The sequence below is a fragment of the Aspergillus japonicus genome, assembly GCF_003184785.1.
Source record: "Aspergillus japonicus CBS 114.51 unplaced genomic scaffold BO86scaffold_60, whole genome shotgun sequence".
Lineage (NCBI taxonomy): Eukaryota > Fungi > Ascomycota > Eurotiomycetes > Eurotiales > Aspergillaceae > Aspergillus > Aspergillus japonicus.
In genome coordinates, this window is record NW_020291697.1 from 64,867 (window position 1) to 83,313 (window position 18,447).

Genomic DNA, 18,447 nt, shown 5'->3' on the forward strand with positions numbered 1-18,447 from the left:
GCTCGACTACCAACTTAGTTAATGTACCACCACCACCACCACCACCACCACCACCACCCTCATTCTTGCTGCAAACCCTCCCCCAAAGATACTCGCTACCACCGTGTATCTCATCAATTTACTGGCTTGACTGTCCCGGTGGAATTCTTTGCCTGTGTACTTACATATCTTCCGTTTCATCTCGTCCTTGTCTGTCCATCTTGATCGGTTTAGCTTTTCCATCACCTTATCATGTTGTAACCGCCTCATCCCGCGGTCGATCCATTCAATTCCGTCCAGGTCATACTCCACCAGTCCACCTCACCGTGACTCCTCCGCCACTTCGGCCTGACGTGCCACAGCACAGCTCTGATCCTTCTCTTCCCCTTTCCACTCCTATATTAGATTCCTTGTTCCCTTCCCTACAGAAACCTCTACCTTGTTAGGGCTGAGATGTTTGCCGTTTCTGCACCTCCCATTGTCCGTCCCATCTTCCGGTGACCATGCCAATCTTTCAATATATGGACCCCGAACGGTCCAGTGACTCATGGTCTGATGACCGTTGTTCAGGTCAACAGACTCAAAATCGAACCATAGCTCCTTGGGAGGACTCTCATAATACTTCCCCTGGGTTGCGCCCCTCCTCCAGGGACCAGTATAGTAACCCCGAAGGTCCCTCGCCGTTCGATGTATATGACGCAAACGACCGCGGGAAATCAATAGAGCGGTTCACAAATGTCGACCGTTTGAAATGGATTTACCATCGTTCCGTATGTCTAGTTATCCTTGAAAAGTCGACTCTTGCTGCAGCTCCTCTCACTGTCGAAAAAAACTCCCTTATTCAACCTATGTAAGGTGTGCAATGATTTACCTGCTAACCTGATGGATACAGCTGGGAGAGGCGTGTGCCAGTCACGAAGCTCCCCCTTATATTCCACAAAAATACTCCGCTATGAGGGATCAACTAATAGAGTCAAATGATGCGAGTAATCAGCTCCCTTCAGACGACCAACAGCTGGCGTCTCCTGCCGATATTGAGCGCCCTCGTTCGGCACTACACTCTGGGGATTTCCGAGAAGGAAGCTCACAGAATCACATCCGACAACAATCACAAGACCCAGCATCGCCTAATTTTTCTCACGACGTACACTACTCTCCTCTCAGCTCTTCTCCAACTACCCCCTGGTTCAGCACAGCCGTGTTCCCCGCAGCGTCTGAACGACCAATCCCGTCACATCCTCCAACAAACCCGGCAGCACGCTCTCGTGCCCCCTCCTTGGGATCGTTCTCATCAAGTTATATCCTCAAAGCGCCCACGAGTCCACTTGTGCACCAAGCCAACATTACAGATCTGGACTTTTCACCACGACTGGAACATGCTGGTTATATTGGCTCCTCTGAGAAAGCCAGCCGCCGGCGGACCCTTCCTCCAGAGACTTTTCGAGACATGCAGATTCCTGATTTTACGCATAGACAAGGGACGCAGCTTCATTCGGACTTATCGACGAGGGAATGGAACAAAGCCTTGGCCCATCAATCCCAACCACCAAGACGGTCTTTGAACTCGGGTTATACCCTCCAGCTCGCTTCGTCGGTTCAGACAGCGCATTCCAAATTTAGGCGACCCTCTATTGGCGCTGAGGTCTCGTCTAGAGCATTGGCGCCCATGGTGGGCTCATACGAGGAGTCCATCCTTCGAGGAAGGATGTCGACGAACCCCTCCAAACCGTTGGACTTCACTGCACAAATCGGGGTTCTGGGTAAAGGCAAATGTAAAGGCAGCCTTAAGTGTCCGCCCCATGTCACGATTCCATTCCCTGCCGTATTTTACAGCTATCCCACCTCTGGTTGTGGGCGTTCAATATCGGACGATAGCCCCAGTCCGTACGTGGGCATGATTGACCTTGATAGTTCCCTTCCCAAGGACACGTCGAGCGACAGTCGACGCCGGAAACACCGTCATCAAAGCCCTGGGAGCATGCATAATGACCAGCACATTCGATCTCCACTTGACACAAGGTCGAATGATCAAGAGCTTGTACGTATCTTGGAGAAAAAGCATAGAAGGGCGGAGTCCCCCAAGTCGCCGCCGGGCGGTTGTTATCGGATCCCGCAGCAAGGTCAATTACAGGTTATGATCAAGAATCCGAACAAAACTGCCGTCAAGCTATTCCTTGTTCCCTACGACCTTACTGACATGGAGCCCGGAACTAAGACGTTCATTCGCCAACGGAGCTATTCCGCAGGCCCTATAATCGATATGCCCCTGAGTGCGCGAAAAAACTATGGGACTGATCGTCCCGAGGCATCCTTGAACGCCTCAGAAGACCCAAAGGACAAGCCAATTCTACGTTACCTAATTCATTTGAACATATGCTGCCCTTCGAAAGGTCGTTTCTACCTGCATTCAAGCATCCGCGTCGTCTTCGCCAACCGAGTCCCCGACGGTAAGGAAAAGCTACGGAATGAAATCCAACTTCCTTACCCCCGCTATTCACCCTACAAGGCTTCGCGAGAAGCTCATTCTGTGCACCCGAGCTCTGTGGGCGAGAAGCGGTCGCGAAAGCCAACGCCCGGCCATCTTTCCAAACCTGACCTTCACGGCTCTGCCGAGACGTCTCACCCAGGCTACCCGTCCCATTTCCAATGCGATCCGTTCGCGCGACATATTCCGACTCACGAAGTGTCCACTCTTCCAAGTGACGAGAACCTGGCTGCGCGCGAGTCGTCGCCACGTCCTTTAGCGGCCCGCCTACCTACGAGAAGGCACGTCAGTCCATCTTACGCAGACGCGGAGCTGCGCAACACTAAAGCTGGGCCTTATAGCAAGCTTCATAGGGGCGAGAACGGCTACGGCGGTTATTCGCCCGGTGGAACTGAAGCCGGTGACAGTCTCCTTGCACAGCGACTAAGGAGGCTGGATGTACAAAGACATAAACACCTCCATCCCCACTGATTTGCTCCCGACGGGCTAAGCGCTGATGTGTATAATGGTCTGTGACCGTTACAGCGCGACCGGTAATATCTAGCATTATTCCACTCTCTACCCCGCCCTTCGAAGGGCGTTGTGTACCCCAATTTACTTCTGGGTGCCGCCTTGAAATCACCCTTTCCCCGCTAACAAGCAGTTCATACGAATGGGATGCAGGCTCATCTCACTATCTGACTGATCCTATCAGTGCTCGCTTATTTCCTCTGCTAAAACCCAACCCGGCCCAGAGGGTCCTACTATCGGACTAGCATTCTATACCCAATATGTCTATATCTCTCATAATTCCTTTCCTCCCGAGTCCGTCACCACCCTGCTTGCTCAGGGGTATCCAGGTGGCGTGACTCGAAGTGGGCCATGCTCCCTTGTTTGTTCTTTACTTAACGCTGGAGGTTCCGACGAGCCCCATGGTAATAGCAGCTCATTCTCAACAGTGCCTCTAGTGTGAGTAGTGTATGTTTTATAAGTCGCATGCTTTTCACCGAGTGATAGGGGATTTACGTCCCCTGTTGGTGCGCGATGCGTTTGTTCGAGGAATAGATGACAAATCAAATTGGATTCTTCTTCCTGCAGCCTATCGTGGAAGTAAGTAGTCTTTCCTTCTGTGATGATAAAGGTCTGGAAAGCGGACGATGTAAGAGGGCATATTCAAGACCAAAAAAAAAAGATTGGATTTAAATAGAAGCAAATCTATCTACAAGATACGGCAATAAAGGAGAAAGGGAACTTCTTGCCTCTCCCCAATGCTACATCTACCAAATCGAACCCGAGTAGCGCGGAGTATTTATCGCATCCGTCAAGGAAACGAGGTTTGAGCTGGGCGTGCGAGGATTCTAACCCGCGTGCTCCACGATCTCGCTGACCAGGACTCCATCCTTGACGTAAGACTTGATCTGCTCGGGAAGCGGGCACTCCTTGGTGTCGTCGTCGGTGCCCTCCTTGGGGGGCAGCATGACGTTGATGGCGGTGGACTTGCTGGAGAAGACCTCGGTGGCCAGGCTCTGCTGGCCCAGGTAGACGGTGGCGCCGTCGACCTGGTCGAGGAGCAGGGTAGGGACGACGCCGTCGATCTGCAGGGCGAACTTGGCGGACTTGATGACGTCGAGGCTGCTGACGAGGGAGTCGACGATGATGGACAGGCCGGTGCAGTTGTCGATGGAGATGGCGTTGGCCTTGTTGCTGACCTTGATGATGGTCTTGTTACAGCGCGAGATCAGGATCGACTGGTTCTGCTGGGCGTGGATCTCGACGATGCCGCCCGGGTTGTCGAAGTGCTCGACGAGCCACTTGTTGCCCTCCAGGTCCTTGCGCGGCGGCTTGCGCGAGCGCATGCTCTCGGGCTTGGGCTTGGTGCTGGGCGGCGCCGGCGACCGGGCCCGCGACGTGGGCGAGGAGACGGAGCTGCCTTGCGAGCTGGGCCGCTCGGGCACCACGGAGCTGCTCCGCAGGCTGGGGTTTTTGTGCGTCATCTCGGATTTGTCGACCTTGCGGAGGCCGGAGGTGACCGCGTCGCCGCGGTTCAGTTGGTCGAAGACGGCGGACATGTCGGGGCTAGAGCCGGGGGCGCTGGAAGGAGGGGGGGGGACGCCCGGGGGCGGAGGGGGAGGCGGGGGAGCGCCGCCATTGCCGCCAGAGACGTTGATAGTAGGTACAGGGGGAGGGGGAGGAGGCGGGGGTGCGGTTCTACTTTCGCTGGGAGAAGAGGCAGAGCTGCTGCCGCTCTTGACCTGGCGGAGGGCTTCTTGGGCGTCGATGCCGTCCTGGTCGTTCCAGGTCAGACCCTTGGGGTAGTGCTTCTTGAGGTAGGCGGCGAGCGATTTGAAGATCTGGTAGTAGGCTTGAATGTATTGGACGTGGGTGCGGTCCCTGGAAAAGCAATGTTAGTAGGGTTGCCAAGCTGGCGTTCTGGGTGAAGTACGTACTTCTCCTTGTAGTCCTTCAGCACTTTGTTGCCATAGTATTCGATGCCGCCAACCATTTCAGTGACGAAATCGGCAGGCTTGCTGGCGAAGAACCAGCCAAGAGCAACAATGCCCTCCGCCACTGCGCTCAGGTGGTTGAACAGATGCGACGCCCGGTTAGACTCGCGAATGTTATTGATGCTGTCCGAAGCATTGTGAAGCTCCGTCATGAGCTCCGGGGGCTGCTGGTCGGGCTTCTTGGCTTTGGTCGAGACGTAGAGGTAGGTGCGCTCGGCTTCGAAGGCCTGCTGAACAGCTCTCGACTGACGACGAGCTTTAGTAGAGAAACGCAAGTGGGTCACATAGCCCAACGTACCTGCTCGCCGACCAGTCCATTGATCTTCTGTCCCAATTCCACGAAGGGCCGCACATCCTCGTGGATAATTGTGTCGAAGTCCTGGATCTGTGGCGGCACGGGGGGAGCCGCGGGGGTAGCTGGAGGAGCCGGCTTCGGCGTCTCAGGAGTGGCCGTCTCAGGCGCAGCGACAGCACTGATGGTTTTGGGCGAGTTGGGGTCGTCCAGCGACATCGCCATATCTTCCAGGCGGGAAGTCGCGGCTTCCAGCCTGTGGTGAGGTATACATGGTCAGATCATGGGGACCGTACGGAGATGTGAGATAGTGAGGGACATTAGATGAAGTGTGATGATTGAATTTCCAATACATCCGGTCCTTGAATCGCAACATACCGCTTGATGAGGGTTGTGAGATTATGCATGTGGCTTCCTGACGCCATCTTGAAAGCCCCTGTTGAAGTAAGGAGGCAGGTATCGGAGAATACTCAGGGAGAGACTAGGTCAGAAGGATACGGGTTGAATGCAAGCTGTGCAATTCAAATGATGAAAAGCAGCAGCAGCAGAAAGAAAAAGAGAGAGTTAGGCTGCTGAGCAGAAGAAGGAAAATGCTGTGGAAGGCAGCAACAATTGCGAGTGAGTGAGGATGTCAGTGGGATGATGTTGATTCATGACAGATGATGCTCCCTGAACCAACAACCCCCCCGGGGCCCGCGGTGCCTGAGGCCAGAGCATCGGGCGGTGGGCCCAGCCACAACTTACCGTAACTATGCTGTACTGTACTATTACCCTCCGGTAACTTCTAGCGGCCAACGCTCGGTTTCTGCGCAATGACGTTGCTGTATCAGCCTGCTGTATCAGCCCGTAATCAATCCGTCCTTCCTTCCGATAAGGGCCCAAGAAATCATACTACTCGTACTGTACAGAGTACAGTACAACAATAGTACCTTGTAACTTACTTCCCCTCCACCCCGCCCATCGCATTCTACACCAGAATATAGACAAGTTGAGATAGAGACAATTGTCTTCTGGACACAATGGCAGGCAACAATAGACTCTCTTCTGAAGACAATGTCGATTTTTGCACTCTGGGCATGTTTATCCTTGGTACGATAACTTACATCACGTTCGTTGACCACCATACTCGCAATATATACTTACTGGAGCCCCCCGGACAATTGTAGACGACATTGACTTCGAAGGAACAAGACCTCCCGTGAAGAACGTCCTTGGTGGTGCTGCATCTTATGCAGTCATTGGCGCACGTCTCGTTGCTGGGAAAGAGTATGCGCGATTCGTGAGCTGGATTGTCGATGTCGGATCCGACTTCCCCGCAGAGGTTCTGGACGTTATCAGATCCTGGGATACAAACTGTATCATAAGAGAAGATCATGGACGACTTACCACAAGGGCCTGGAATGGCTACGGGCCGAACGAAAAGAGGGGTTAGTGCTTTTGCATTTGTCGAGCTCATACATGACTGACCCGCTGCTCTAGATTTCAGGTACTTGACACCTAAATTGCGGCTAGAGCCATCGATGCTATCGGACTCACAAGTGCTTTCGAAGACCTTTCATATGGTCTGCTCCTCGTCGCGCTGTATGTCTATCGTGCAGGAGATAATGCGACGTCGGGAGCAGTTACAACAAGAGGGCAAAGTGCCCTCGTCGGTCTCGGCCACGCAGCGACCTATCTTCGTCTGGGAACCTGTTCCAGACCTTTGCACTCCAGAAGAGCAAGAGACCTTCTTGGCTGCGATAAAAGTCGTAGATGTCGTGAGCCCCAACGAGCTAGAGCTTGGGATGATGTTTGGCCAACCCGGCTGGAGCGAAGAGACAAGCTACGGGAAAGCTACAGTGGAGAGGATTCTCTCCGAGGGCATTGGGCCTGACGGGAATGGACATCTCGTTATCAGAGCCGGTAAAGATGGCAGCTATTCGTTTTCCCGAAAGCAAAGAATCTGGCTGCCGGCGTACCATCAGCCCGATACGTCGATGCCGTCACCTGTGGTCGATCCCACTGGGGCCGGAAATTCATTCCTGGGTGCATTGGCTCAGGGAATGATCAGCTCGGATAGGGCTCCAGCCAATATTGTCGATTCGGTGCTCGCGCAATCTACGACCTGGCGAAAACCAAAGAAAGCTGGCGGCGCCCATGAGCATTTCCTATCAGCTCTGATCTTCGCTACCGTAGCGGCGAGTTTTGTGGTTGAACAGATTGGCGTGCCGCAGATTTCTACATCTACCGATGGAAGAGAGCTTTGGAACGAGACTGAGTTCACGGAACGGGTCCGTCTGTACACACAGCGCTTGTATCGAACACTTGAAGAGTCTCCTCAGAAGCACTTGCAGATCAACTGACCGGTTGAAGAACGCCCTTCTATTGTCGTACAGCCCTCAAAAACGATGAAAACCAAACCTATCATGCCACAGGAGACCTTCGCAATTGCCTTTTATCCCACTCGCTTCTTATTCCCTGTCAACCACATTATGAGTCCTGCTTCGAGGCTTGTTGTCTTCTCTCGTGTTCGATAATTTCCCTGCTCCAGCTATATAGACGAGATAGAGTCAATGACCAGATGCTTAGAAACGCTTGACAGGGGATTGGCTGGATTGAACTGACTAGCGACTAGGGAAGAATCGGCCAGGCTCGGGCATCTTGTCGCGGTGCTCACGGTCGGCGCTGATGCTCCAGACAGTAGCAACGATACCAAGCATAGTGGCACCAATGATGGCAGTGTTGAGCTTCCAGTTTGCGGGCTGAGCATACCAGCCTCCGGCGGGAGACCAGACTTCCTTGGGATACCTGCGCGCGGGCCATCGGTCAGCACAACACGGGGGACCTCAGAGGATTCATAGAAGTACATACGGGATCTTTCCGCCTCCACCCATTGTGATTGAGGGTATATGAATTAAGCGGGTTGGGGAAAACGTGGACAATGGCTCGCTAGAAAGCGTTATTCTGGCGGGTTTGAAGCCGAACTGGCCGTCGTTCGTCCCTCCAGTCCCGGTCCCAGACCCCGTGACGCTATGTCTGGAATAGGCTTAGCGCTCCATGGACGACTTTCTCACACGACCGCCAAACCCAAACCCCGTGACTTCCGCCGAAGTTGTTGCTCGCTCAACTTTTCTCTGGCGGCCAAAAGTTCGTACTGACAGCCCGTCGGACGACCCTCTTCCCCCGTTTCCTAAACCCAGAGCCACGACGCAGTCCTTGATTGGATATACGGTCAATCGGTATTCCTTCGGCTTAGGGTGCCTGTTAAGTTCACACAAATCGCACAGATGAAGAGACTGCACCTCCAACGATGGAGCAGTTCGGTCCTTTCGCCGCAGGCCCGGGCTGGAAGTCGACTGCAGCGACGTATACAACACGGTATCCGGTACCAGACGACAACTCCTTTCCCTGTCACGCCTGCTGAGGTCGAACAATCGATTGAGGAACAAACCCCTCTTACGTCAATTCGCTCCCCTCGCTCAAAAGTCACCAAGCACTCCCTCCCTTCTCCGCCTGTCAAGGCCGCACGCGAGTCCGCGAAACTCGCTGCGCTCCATGCACGACTTTACCTTCCTTCACGACTTCCTCTCGAGACCCTTGCTCGCTGTCTTGTGGACGAATCGGCTGATCCCAACCACAACTTCAACAACGAGTCTCTGGCTACCCTTGGTCATGACCTCCTGACCCAGTACACCTCCGAATACCTCATCTGCACATACCCCCGTCTTCCTATGACGGTCATCTTCGCCGCCATGTTTGCCTATGTCGGCCCCAAGACATTGGCTGCCATGTCGAGGGAATGGGGTGTGGAGCTCGCTGCTGCACCTGGTGGAGAGGTCGACCCGGGACACCTGCAGTTCACGAGAGCCGCCCCAGGCGTCGACCCGAACACAACCCCCACCGCTACGAACAGAACTTACGAGGAGCAGTCGACATGGCGGAGGTCGATCACGTCGAAGATCGTTTATGATGATGTTTTCGGCGACCCCACCAAGGCCAGCGTTGACCCGCGGGAACAGCCCCAGGCAACCGACCGGTACGCTGCAGGCGTCACCCCCGAAGCGGCAGCCTCCCAGTTCGTTCGCGCTGTTGTCGGCGCCATCTACCTTCATGCTGGCCGTCCAGCTGCCAAGCGCTTCTTCGAGCAGCACTTTCTTTCCCGCCACCTCAACATCTCTGATCTGTTCAACTTCCGCGAGCCGGCTCGTGATCTTTCCCGCCTCTGTGCCCGCGAAAACTTCGAGCCCCCAGTCGCCAAAATCCTTAGTGAGACCGGTCGCCTGAGTCGGCACCCCGTTTTCGTCGTTGGCATCTACTCCGGCCAGGATAAGCTGGGTGAGGGTGCGGGTTCTAGTTTGCTGGAAGCCCGTTCCCGGGCGGCCGTTGCCGCCCTCAAGGCCTGGTACCTGTACAGCCCGCTGGAAGTGCGTCTGCCCAACTCGATGGAAGAAGAGGGAGCCGCCCCCTGGAAGCCCGTTTACGTGGATCTGGGGGAGGTGATCGTGTAAAGAGGGGGGGTTCATGAGAGCAGTGTTTGGAAACGGCGTCACATTTTGATATAGACCTTGTCAAGGTGGCAATTGACGGCAAGTGCAACATTTACATATTATTCCTACCAATTTCGCAATTTTCGCAAGGTTCTGTACAATACGGGAATTTCTATTTCATCTGATGTTTTTCTATCATGTCGAGTTGTTTTATTTTTTTTTTCTCTAGTTATAAAGCTCGTCCCTTTTTCTTTATACCAATAGAGATTCGCAATGGGAAGGGTGTGTGTGTGGAAGGTTCCAAAGACGAGAAAATTGTTTGGGAGATCCAAGTGGCTGAATCTACATGTACTCAATAAACCCAATGGATTCTATATGTTCACTCTTCGGTCTGTATACTGACTTTGACCCAACTGACGAGAATATCTTCCAACCCAAATGGGTGGAGAACAGAGGTTTCTATCCATCCAGCTCCAGATAGACTCCCACGGCTTGCTCAAGCCTTGATCTCACCCTGCCTCGAGCCCCAGCTAGCGTTCTTCTCCTTCTCCCGCCAAGGTATCCAGATATCGACCATACTCCTCCCACAACTCCTCCACCCCAACCCCGAACAGGCCCCGCCAGAACCCCTCCACCCCTCGCTTTTGCGCATCCTTCCCCTCCTCATCCCCCTCCCCCTCTCCGTCATCATCTTCACCCACATACCCAACCCGCAACAACCGATCATTCACCAGCCCCACCGCCCCCGTCCCGACGCGGACCTCCTCCAGCCAGGCCAAGAAATACGCCGTGTGCTGATACCCCTGATCCCATTTCTCGGGGCGCTCCGCGGCCGACCGCGGCCGCTGCCAGTGCGGCGGCGCCAGCCCGGCCTTGAGGCGCACGAAGTCGGCGATCCCCTCGATCAGGCCCCCGGGAGGTTTTGGGGCGGTATCATCGTCCCTGTCGGGTGATGTGTGCTGGTAGCAGTGGACGAGTTCGTGGGTGAGGACCCCGACGATCTCGGCGCGCAAGGAGGAGGAGGAGTCGGCGTATCGCTCCGTGCAGCTCGCGATGTAGGCGAGCGAGAGGTGGATCTCTTTGTGGTCCGCGTCGAGGTCGGTGCCGGTTGTGTAGGCGACGCCGGGGATGGGGCGGAGGAAGGTGGTGATGGAGCGGGTCGGGGGCAGGGTTGGGGTGAAGGTTATGGGGGTGGTTTTGGGGGGGTTGGTGGATGCTGATGGTGGTGGGGATTGTGGTGGTGGGCAGGTGTAGAGGGTTTGGATGATGGTGGTTAGAGCGGTTTCGAGGGTGGAGGCTAGATTGGGGATCAGGGTGAGGAAGGTGGTTGTGGAGGGGTGGCGGAGGTCGTGGATTTGGAGGAGTTTCGGGGTGGGGAGTGCGGGGGTTCTGGTGGTGGGTGTTGAGGTGGAGGTTGAAGTGGTGGGCTGCTGCTGGTCATTTGAGGTGAGGTTGGTGCTGGTCTCTGGTTTGGTGAGGTTGGTTGGTAGTGTAGTGGCTTGAGGGGGAGGAGGTGGTGGTAATGGTGATGGTGGGATTCGGGCCATTGTGGGAGGTAGTTTGAGCTATTCAGTGTGTTGCTATTCAGGTGAGTGAGGTCTGAGGTTGTTAGTCGACGGTTTTGTACGTCGATTATATACTGTATGGGCTAAATATTGGCGCGTGCGCGCGAATCTACCGTCCTGGTCTCTTAGTAGTGTTAGTTGATTCCTGCATGCAGACACGCGGTAGCATGCCGCCGCATGGTTTTGACAGGATCCACCATCCATCGTTCCTCCGACTCGGAATCGGTTCCACTTGGTGAACTAGACAAGATGCAGCGCCTGTAGTCTATGTACCGTGCACCAGGAAGAATTCTCATGCAGTTCTGCTTGTGGTTTGCCCGACCATGACACGGCAGCTGGTCCAAGTGTCTGCTCGTCGGCCCCCAAAGAATGGCCCGATCCACCCCCGGCGCGTCGATCCGGTGGAGTTGCTGCAGTTTAATCGATCGAGGACTCATGGTAGTCGGTAAAGTCGTCGGGACACATAATAACGTACTCGATTTTGAGAAGGAAGAGGATGCGGTTTATGTCGCAGGCGTAATACTATGTTTCTCTCCTCAAATCAGCTGGTGGTTTAGTTTCAGAGTGGGGAGATAACCCATGGTGATGCCAAACTATATAATGGAGCGGAGCCGCGTTCGTGTTTACGTCTTCCCCCGCCCCTTTTCGTTGTGCAAGATCTCATCGGGCTTCGACTCATACTCTGCATTGCTACACACATACCCGCCAATGATGACTATTATACTCCATAGCGATAACTTGAAGCTCAGATCGTAAAATCGGCGAGCAAGTACTTGCACCACCGTCCGTGGACTTGCGTAGCTGACACTGCAGTGCCGCCTCTCCCCCTTTTATTTCGAGTCCGCAAGGGAGGAACTACCACAAGGGCCTGGGAAAACAGGGAGTTTGATATTATCAAGGCGGGTCGGGTCGCCCTTGAGTCCAGTACGTACTGTACAAGTCTCCAAAGCATCGTCCTGGGTTGGGCAGCTCCATGCTGTGATGGCCATAGTCCTACTACCCAAGCGACTGTACGTATCTACCTAATTACGACTAACTTATATGTAAGTTAGCTGCCATAACAACTCGGCTTGCCCAAAGCGGAGCAACCATGGCTCCGGCGGCGTTGCGGGTAAACAAAGCCAACTGAAAAAAAAAGATTCAGGGACAATAACAACAACAAATCATCATTACAACCACAAAACCCCCCACTCCCCACCTCCTGGCCTCGACAGTGCTCACCTAGATATAATCTCCTCCTCTCTGCCTGTCACACTCGAATTGCTGCTGCCCCTTCACATACCGATCTCCTTGTCAGGGCTCAATTGATCCGTCTTCCCGAGTGGAGTTGAATTCACAAGCGCTTATCGCCGCGGTTGGTCGCTTATCGGCCTAGACTCAGGCTCCTTCCCCTCGATACGACTTCCTTCCCATCTTCAATCAACCTCCTCCACCACCACCACCATCACCACCACCGCACCTCTCCCGACCGACCCTCAGCCGCTCCTTCTTTCCTCACCAACAACCTCGTCGCCGCGACTGCCTTTATTTGATTCAATAATTCGCGCACCTGCCACACGAAGTACACTGTTCTCAGGTATGAATGACCTCGACCTCGCGCCCCCCCCCCCGATTCCTCTCCTCTTCAACTCTCCCAACCTCTCCCCCTCTCCCACCTTCACCCACGTTCGTCAAGCGTTTCTACGAGCGTTCCCATCTTCTCGTTCCACCTGCGATTCTACAAGCGTTCTCCCTGCTTTCTTGTTGCGTTCTTGCTGTTTTGTTGTACTGCACTTGGAAAACTAAATAAACCCTCAAAAACACCTTTTGGATTGCTGTTTTCGTACGTTGTTAACTCATCATGGATGATAGACACTGGAAAGCGGTGGTGACCGCTGCGGTCCTCACTTCAACACTTCACATCGGCGACATTTTGCCATTCCTTGGTGAACTTTTGGTCAAACTCTTTTGGATCCTTCGTACATCCGCGGTCACCTTCTGCGTTTTATTTACTGTTTTCACTTTGTCCGGGGACGAAGTTCGCCGTCTCTTTACCATCCTCCTGAACATCATGGAAGCCAAAGCCTTGGAGCTGGTGGAAATTGCCAGAAACAACTACCTGTCCCTGGATGCGAAGACGGGTGCTTTGGTGGCCTACAAATCGGAGATCAAACAGAGGAATGTCCCTGAAGCGGCGGTGCCGCCATCATTCGAGGCGGCGCGGATCTTCATTAGCTCACCACATGGCAACATCATCACGCCTGCATTTAATATGCTTAGCCACCTGACTAGGCGCTTGTTCATTCAGCGACAACCGCATTTGATTGCAAATTACAGTCGCAACCTCCAACCTCTACTTCTAGAGAGATTAGGTGATAACAGAGAACGCGTGAGAGCACAGGCCGCTCAAGCATTCACCGAGCTCTGGCCAGCTGCGAGCGCCGAGGTGGAACATTATGTTCTCGATACCGCCCTGGTCGGAAGAAACCCCAGGGCAAAGGAAATGGCTTTGATCTGGCTTTCCAACGTAAGTAGTCTTCCTTCTTCTATATACGGCGGGTGTCTGACAGTCTCCTTGTTGTAGATGTCTAGAACGCATGGCCTGCGATTCCGTCAATATGTGGCGAAGCTTGTCAACTGTCTCGAAGATGCGGATCCGGCCGTACGAGACGCAGCGAAGTTGACTGTAGTTGAATTGTTTGGGTACGCTTCCATCCATCTGATCTCAATCTAGCCTGGAGACTAACGAACCCAAAGCGCAGCATCTGGTGCCTCGGCACGCGCAAAAGCAGATCTCATGAATCAGCTTAGCATCCGCAGCGTACGGAAGACAATTGTGAACGCCATCCTCACCCAGATCGATCTCGATCCCGCCGATCTTGAACCCAATAGAGGGCCCATGCATCGAGCAGACCGAATTACACAACGTCCCCATTCTAGCTTAGAGGCTCATCCACGGCCCATGTCGAGGGCGGATGGACACAAACGTCCTATTTCCAGGGCAGAAGCTCTTCAATCACGCCCCCCGTCGCGAGCCGACGGACTTAGCGGAGTAGAGTCTTCTCAACGTCCCGTATCTCGGGCTGAAGGACCTAAACGCCCTATAATTAAAGCAGACCCTCTTCCGCAGCACTCTTCGGAGGGTGAGTTTGCTCCTATCCCGCATCAATAGTGGAAGCTAATATTCTTGTCCAGCTACCCCATTGACCCCCAACGACGGCGACAGCGTGGAGCCACTCAATGTGTCCTCCTCGCGTGAGATCGAAGACATCATCCGCGCCATGGTTCCTCACTTCGACGGACGTGAGTCCGAAGAGAACTGGGCAAAGCGTGAGAAGAACGTTATGCTGCTACGCAGACTGGTCCGTGGCAATGCGCCTGTCGCCCACTCCAATACATTGATCACGGCTCTGAAGTCCATCTTAGACGGTATCTTCAAGGTCGTCAATTCCCTTCGTACGACTATGGCAACGAATGGCTGCCTATTCATGCAGGACATGGCCATATATTGTGGACCCAAGATAGATCCCATGATGGAGATCATCATGCAGAATCTCATCAAGCTGTGCGCTGGTATGAAGAAGATAACAGCACAGAACGGAAAGATGACAGTGGAGACCGTCATACAGCATGTTTCCTTCACCCCTCGTATCTTGCAGCACGTCTTCGGTGCTTCGCAGGACAAGAATGCCCAGTTGCGACTTTTCTCCGCAGACTGGTTCAAAATCATCCTCAACAAGCAGGCGGCTCACAAGTCCTCCATTGAACACGGAGGCGGGCTGGAGCTACTCGAAAAGGCCTTCAAGAAAGGACTCGCAGACGCCAACCCGGCTGTCAGACAGGCGATGCGCGGTACATTTTGGGTGTTCTTTGGCATGTGGCCTAACCAGGGCAACGAGTATGTTAATCACTCTTCTTATCATGTTCGCTTCGACTAACCCGGCACAGTATCCTCTCCAACCTTGACGCTAAATCTCGGAGTCAGCTCGAAAAAGACCCTGGGAACCCCAATATTGCATCCAAGTTCGATAACACTTCTCGTAAGGGCGTCGCAACTGGCACCTCCATGAAAAGTCGATCTGCCCTACAGGAAGCTATTGCGGCACATAAGAAGGCGCATCTGGCACCCAAGCCCATCCAGCAACAGCGCCCAGAATCGGCACAGTCCGCACGCTCAGACACAAATGTGCCCGAACTGCAGCGTGGCCAGCCTGCGGTGCGGTCGGTGCCCGTTGGCTCTTCGGTTTCCTCCTTGTCATCGGCGCCGATGCGTCCTGCGAGCAAGGCTCGTAGACCTGAACTGAGTCGCCCAGATACTGCGGATCCATACTCAGTAGGGTCCAATGCTTCTGACGCGAGCTCAGATGCCCATGCCCACCACACGGTTCCCGCCGCCAGCACGGCGAAGGCCAAGGCTAGGAAACTAGACATTGCCAAGACTCGGACTGCGGAATCTCGTGTGAAAGGTGGTCTACAGGAGAACATGGGCGGTCAATCCTCTGGGGGTCTTCAGGTACCTATTGTTCCCATTGAACATGATAGCCCTGCCGAAGCCCAGTTGGAGAGTCCCCTTGTTACTGTGGTACCAATGCTAACTGCTTCTGAAGACTCCGTCCAGGAAGGTTTCCCCCGCCCAGTCGAGTCTAAGAGCGCTCAAGTTACGGAGCATATCACCGGCGGCCCGAAGCCTCATGGAGCTCAAGGACAAATACCTGAACACACCAGCGAGCCCTTCCCCGATGTCCCCGTCTCGAATCCCCATTCGTACCACTCAGACCTTGCAGAAGGAAAACCCGATAGGCGACTCGAAACAGAAAGACCCCAACCAGACTATCGACTCGAAGCCGAAGGAAGTCCAGATAGGTGCCCCGACGAAGAACGGACTCACCACGAAGAACATCAATCCGAAGAAAAGAAGGTATCCGATGAGCCTGGCAGACAGGCCTCACTGGGTACGCACTTTTCCACAACAGTGAAAGGGGGGGAAGTACACATTTACGAAGACCCCATCATTACATCCGAGAAAGAAGAAGAGCCTATCCATACTCACCAACATGTATCCAATAAAGGAGACGACGAGCCCATTCTTACCCCCATTGTTACGCCTCAACATGTATCCAATAACAGCGCTTTGGCAGAACTATCTATAAATGAATCAGTTCATCGTGATAGTAAGCCAGCTGTGCCAACCTTGCCTTCGTACCGTGGACGCCAATCGATTGGGGCGACAGATTCGACAGCTAGCTCTGAATATCGTCGCCGGAAGAATGATCAGATCGCCGACCGCAAAAGAAGCATCAGCCCCCGATCGAAAGACCCAGTCAAAGCACGAGAAACGCTCGAGAAGGGCATTCAGAAGATTCGGTCCAAGAATATGGACATCCTGGGGTATCGGAAGTTGCAAGGCCTGATCGAATATCACGACTCTATCTTTATCCATGAAGGCAAGTATGACGAGATGCTGCTGGTTCTGCTCGAAGAACTGGAGAGTCCCCCGGATGAGAAGCGACAACGCCTCGGTCGCCCGCTGGACTTGAAAACCCAAGTGCTTCTGACGATTCGCTTCATGCTTGCACACAACAAGCACTTTAGTTCGTCTTACTATCCCAGGGCCATCACAGCTCTCATCGCTGCTAGGAATTATTACGACTCTTCAAGCCACATCATCAACGGCTTGAATGAGACGGCCGAAGAGATTCTTATACAGTGTGAGCCTGAAGGTGTTATCGACGCCGTAACCGACCTAGTATCGACCGAAGATCCGGAAACAGGCGATCGGGCGGTCACTATGGGCTTTTCTGTAATGACGGAAATCTTGAAGGGGATGAACAGCAATGCAATTCGTCTTTCCTGTCGTCTGCTGGAGAAAGTTGGGTCACTAGCTGGCAAGAGTCTGACAGCCCGGCAGCCGGATGTCAGGCGTCAAGCAACACAGCTCTGCGTACAACTGCACACGATGGCCGATAACGATGATCACTTCTGGCAGGTTGTTGGACGGCCTCGCGAGAACTCACGCAACCTGCTGACATACTACATTGCGAGAAAGTGATTTTTTGCTTTCAGAAAGATGAAGAGCCAGTATCATTACTTCCAACTCATTGTTTCTTTAGTCCTGTATTCCAATTGATACCACTGTGTTTTATGTTGAGCGCCACAAAGGCACAAAACTTGTTGTATTAATAGACAATTCCATCCTGAATGTAATCGATACCCACTGATCTCCTGTGCATTGAGCCGAGCGCGACGAGGCAAAACTGTATGTCGTGCCCGAGTACAGCAGTACACAATGACTCGGGCATTTGTAAGGTAGTAAGATGTTTAAATGTGTGGGCTGCATCCTTGAATTCTCTATCGCTAGTAGCAACGGCCAGCCTTATGATCTTGCTACGAGCCTGCCTGCCAGGTTGATTCGACTGGAGAGGGCGGCTGCAAGAGGTGGCCAAATTGTCCTCCACCGCTCATTCAACCTCCTCTTTCTGGGCTTTGTGGGCGCAGCTTAGGAAAGGCACTACTACGTCTGGAGGAACATTAGGCGAGAGGCGATAGACGGGATTAGACCGTGTAGATAGAGAGAGGCATCGATATACTGGGAAAGAGGAATGATCATGGTTGAGCCGATAGTGGTGGAGGAAGAACGGTCAGGTCTCTTGAACGAGCAGGAAAAAAAGGGCATTGTGCCCCCTGATAGGTAGGCTGTGATTCAGTCTGAGCATCCAAGTATGACAACATGAAGCTTGCCTAAGCTCTGCTAGAAATGGGAGAACGGTGTGGTATTGGAACGGGAAACATACGGGCAGAAGGGCAGTGGCTAGAAACTACAAGAGAGAAGGAGTCGAAGACATTCTTACTACGTATAGACAGAGCTATAGGAAAGACCATCTCCTCTATAGACAGTCACCATATATCATATATGTACTGTACCCGAGATTCACTGCAGATTTAATGTATGTAGCTTTGATGTTTTGATATTAATTGGTATAGCACAGCTGCGATCATTCACCCTGTTGATTCCCGAGACAAGTTAAGGCCGCGTGGGTCAGGGCTTATTTTTGGATTTCTAATGGCAACCCCGAAGTCTGGGACGGAGTGGGGGGAGATGTGAGACCGACTCGAGCAGGTCTGATTCATGAGTTCCAAGTTTACTGGTAGGCTGGTAGCCTGGGTTCAGTACATGGAAGCGGGAGTGGCTGAGTATGGA

At 53.5% G+C, this 18,447-nt stretch overlaps 7 protein-coding genes across 7 annotated transcripts; 4 read left to right on the forward strand and 3 right to left on the reverse strand.

Annotated features, from left to right (window-relative positions):
* Nucleotides 1-482: 482 nt before the first annotated feature.
* Nucleotides 483-2,935, forward strand: BO86DRAFT_321283 (uncharacterized protein; the record flags this gene model as incomplete). Its single annotated transcript, XM_025668338.1, has 2 exons — nt 483-758; nt 881-2,935. The coding sequence occupies 2 exons, from the start codon at nt 483-485 to the stop codon at nt 2,933-2,935; spliced, it is 2,331 nt and encodes a 776-aa protein (XP_025524143.1).
* Nucleotides 2,936-3,531: 596 nt separating this feature from the next.
* Nucleotides 3,532-5,664, reverse strand: capA (adenylate cyclase-binding protein; the record flags this gene model as incomplete). Its single annotated transcript, XM_025677304.1, has 4 exons — nt 3,532-4,834; nt 4,891-5,192; nt 5,246-5,495; nt 5,618-5,664. The coding sequence occupies 4 exons, from the start codon at nt 5,662-5,664 to the stop codon at nt 3,802-3,804; spliced, it is 1,632 nt and encodes a 543-aa protein (XP_025524144.1). The 3' UTR covers nt 3,532-3,801.
* Nucleotides 5,665-6,185: 521 nt separating this feature from the next.
* On the forward strand, nt 6,186-7,645 carry BO86DRAFT_192838 (ribokinase family protein). Its single transcript, XM_025666687.1, has 3 exons — nt 6,186-6,328; nt 6,406-6,666; nt 6,719-7,645. The coding sequence occupies exons 1-3, from the start codon at nt 6,259-6,261 to the stop codon at nt 7,579-7,581; spliced, it is 1,194 nt and encodes a 397-aa protein (XP_025524145.1). The 5' UTR covers nt 6,186-6,258; the 3' UTR covers nt 7,582-7,645.
* Nucleotides 7,646-7,708: 63 nt separating this feature from the next.
* BO86DRAFT_321158 (uncharacterized protein) lies at nt 7,709-8,220 on the reverse strand (the record flags this gene model as incomplete). Its single annotated transcript, XM_025668332.1, has 3 exons — nt 7,709-7,769; nt 7,844-8,026; nt 8,090-8,220. Coding segments are annotated over 3 exons (375 nt in total), but the record flags the coding sequence as incomplete, so codon positions are not given.
* Nucleotides 8,221-8,340: 120 nt separating this feature from the next.
* Nucleotides 8,341-9,981, forward strand: BO86DRAFT_192858 (mitochondrial 54S ribosomal protein mL44). Its single transcript, XM_025666688.1, has one exon. The coding sequence runs from the start codon at nt 8,506-8,508 to the stop codon at nt 9,724-9,726; it is 1,221 nt and encodes a 406-aa protein (XP_025524147.1). The 5' UTR covers nt 8,341-8,505; the 3' UTR covers nt 9,727-9,981.
* A 254-nt stretch (nt 9,982-10,235) lies between these two features.
* Nucleotides 10,236-11,252, reverse strand: BO86DRAFT_321229 (basic secretory family protein; the record flags this gene model as incomplete). The annotated part of the gene is made up of 2 exons (XM_025668336.1): nt 10,236-10,342; nt 10,403-11,252. 2 exons carry the CDS (start codon nt 11,250-11,252, stop codon nt 10,236-10,238), a joined length of 957 nt encoding a protein of 318 aa, XP_025524148.1.
* Nucleotides 11,253-13,242: 1,990 nt separating this feature from the next.
* On the forward strand, nt 13,243-17,451 carry BO86DRAFT_345619 (uncharacterized protein). The gene is given in 5 exon segments (XM_025669215.1): nt 13,243-13,818; nt 13,834-13,952; nt 14,007-14,392; nt 14,445-15,147; nt 15,198-17,451. 5 exon segments carry the CDS (start codon nt 13,321-13,323, stop codon nt 17,296-17,298), a joined length of 3,807 nt encoding a protein of 1,268 aa, XP_025524149.1. The 5' UTR covers nt 13,243-13,320; the 3' UTR covers nt 17,299-17,451.
* The last annotated feature ends 996 nt before the right edge of the window (nt 17,452-18,447 follow it).

Excerpts from the sequence above, each read along its gene's own strand:
- BO86DRAFT_345619 (XM_025669215.1), top strand. The coding sequence starts at position 13,321 with ATGGAAGCCAAAGCCTTGGAGCTGGTGGAAATTGCCAGAAACAACTAC. Across the intron at positions 13,953-14,006 it reads ACTGTAGTTGAATTGTTTGG|CGCAGCATCTGGTGCCTCGG; the intron begins GTACGCTTCCAT and ends ACGAACCCAAAG. Across the intron at positions 14,393-14,444 it reads TCCGCAGCACTCTTCGGAGG|CTACCCCATTGACCCCCAAC; the intron begins GTGAGTTTGCTC and ends ATTCTTGTCCAG.
- BO86DRAFT_192858 (XM_025666688.1), top strand. The coding sequence starts at position 8,506 with ATGAAGAGACTGCACCTCCAACGATGGAGCAGTTCGGTCCTTTCGCCG.
- BO86DRAFT_192838 (XM_025666687.1), top strand. The coding sequence starts at position 6,259 with ATGGCAGGCAACAATAGACTCTCTTCTGAAGACAATGTCGATTTTTGC. Across the intron at positions 6,329-6,405 it reads TCTGGGCATGTTTATCCTTG|ACGACATTGACTTCGAAGGA; the intron begins GTACGATAACTT and ends GGACAATTGTAG. Across the intron at positions 6,667-6,718 it reads CGGGCCGAACGAAAAGAGGG|ATTTCAGGTACTTGACACCT; the intron begins GTTAGTGCTTTT and ends CCGCTGCTCTAG.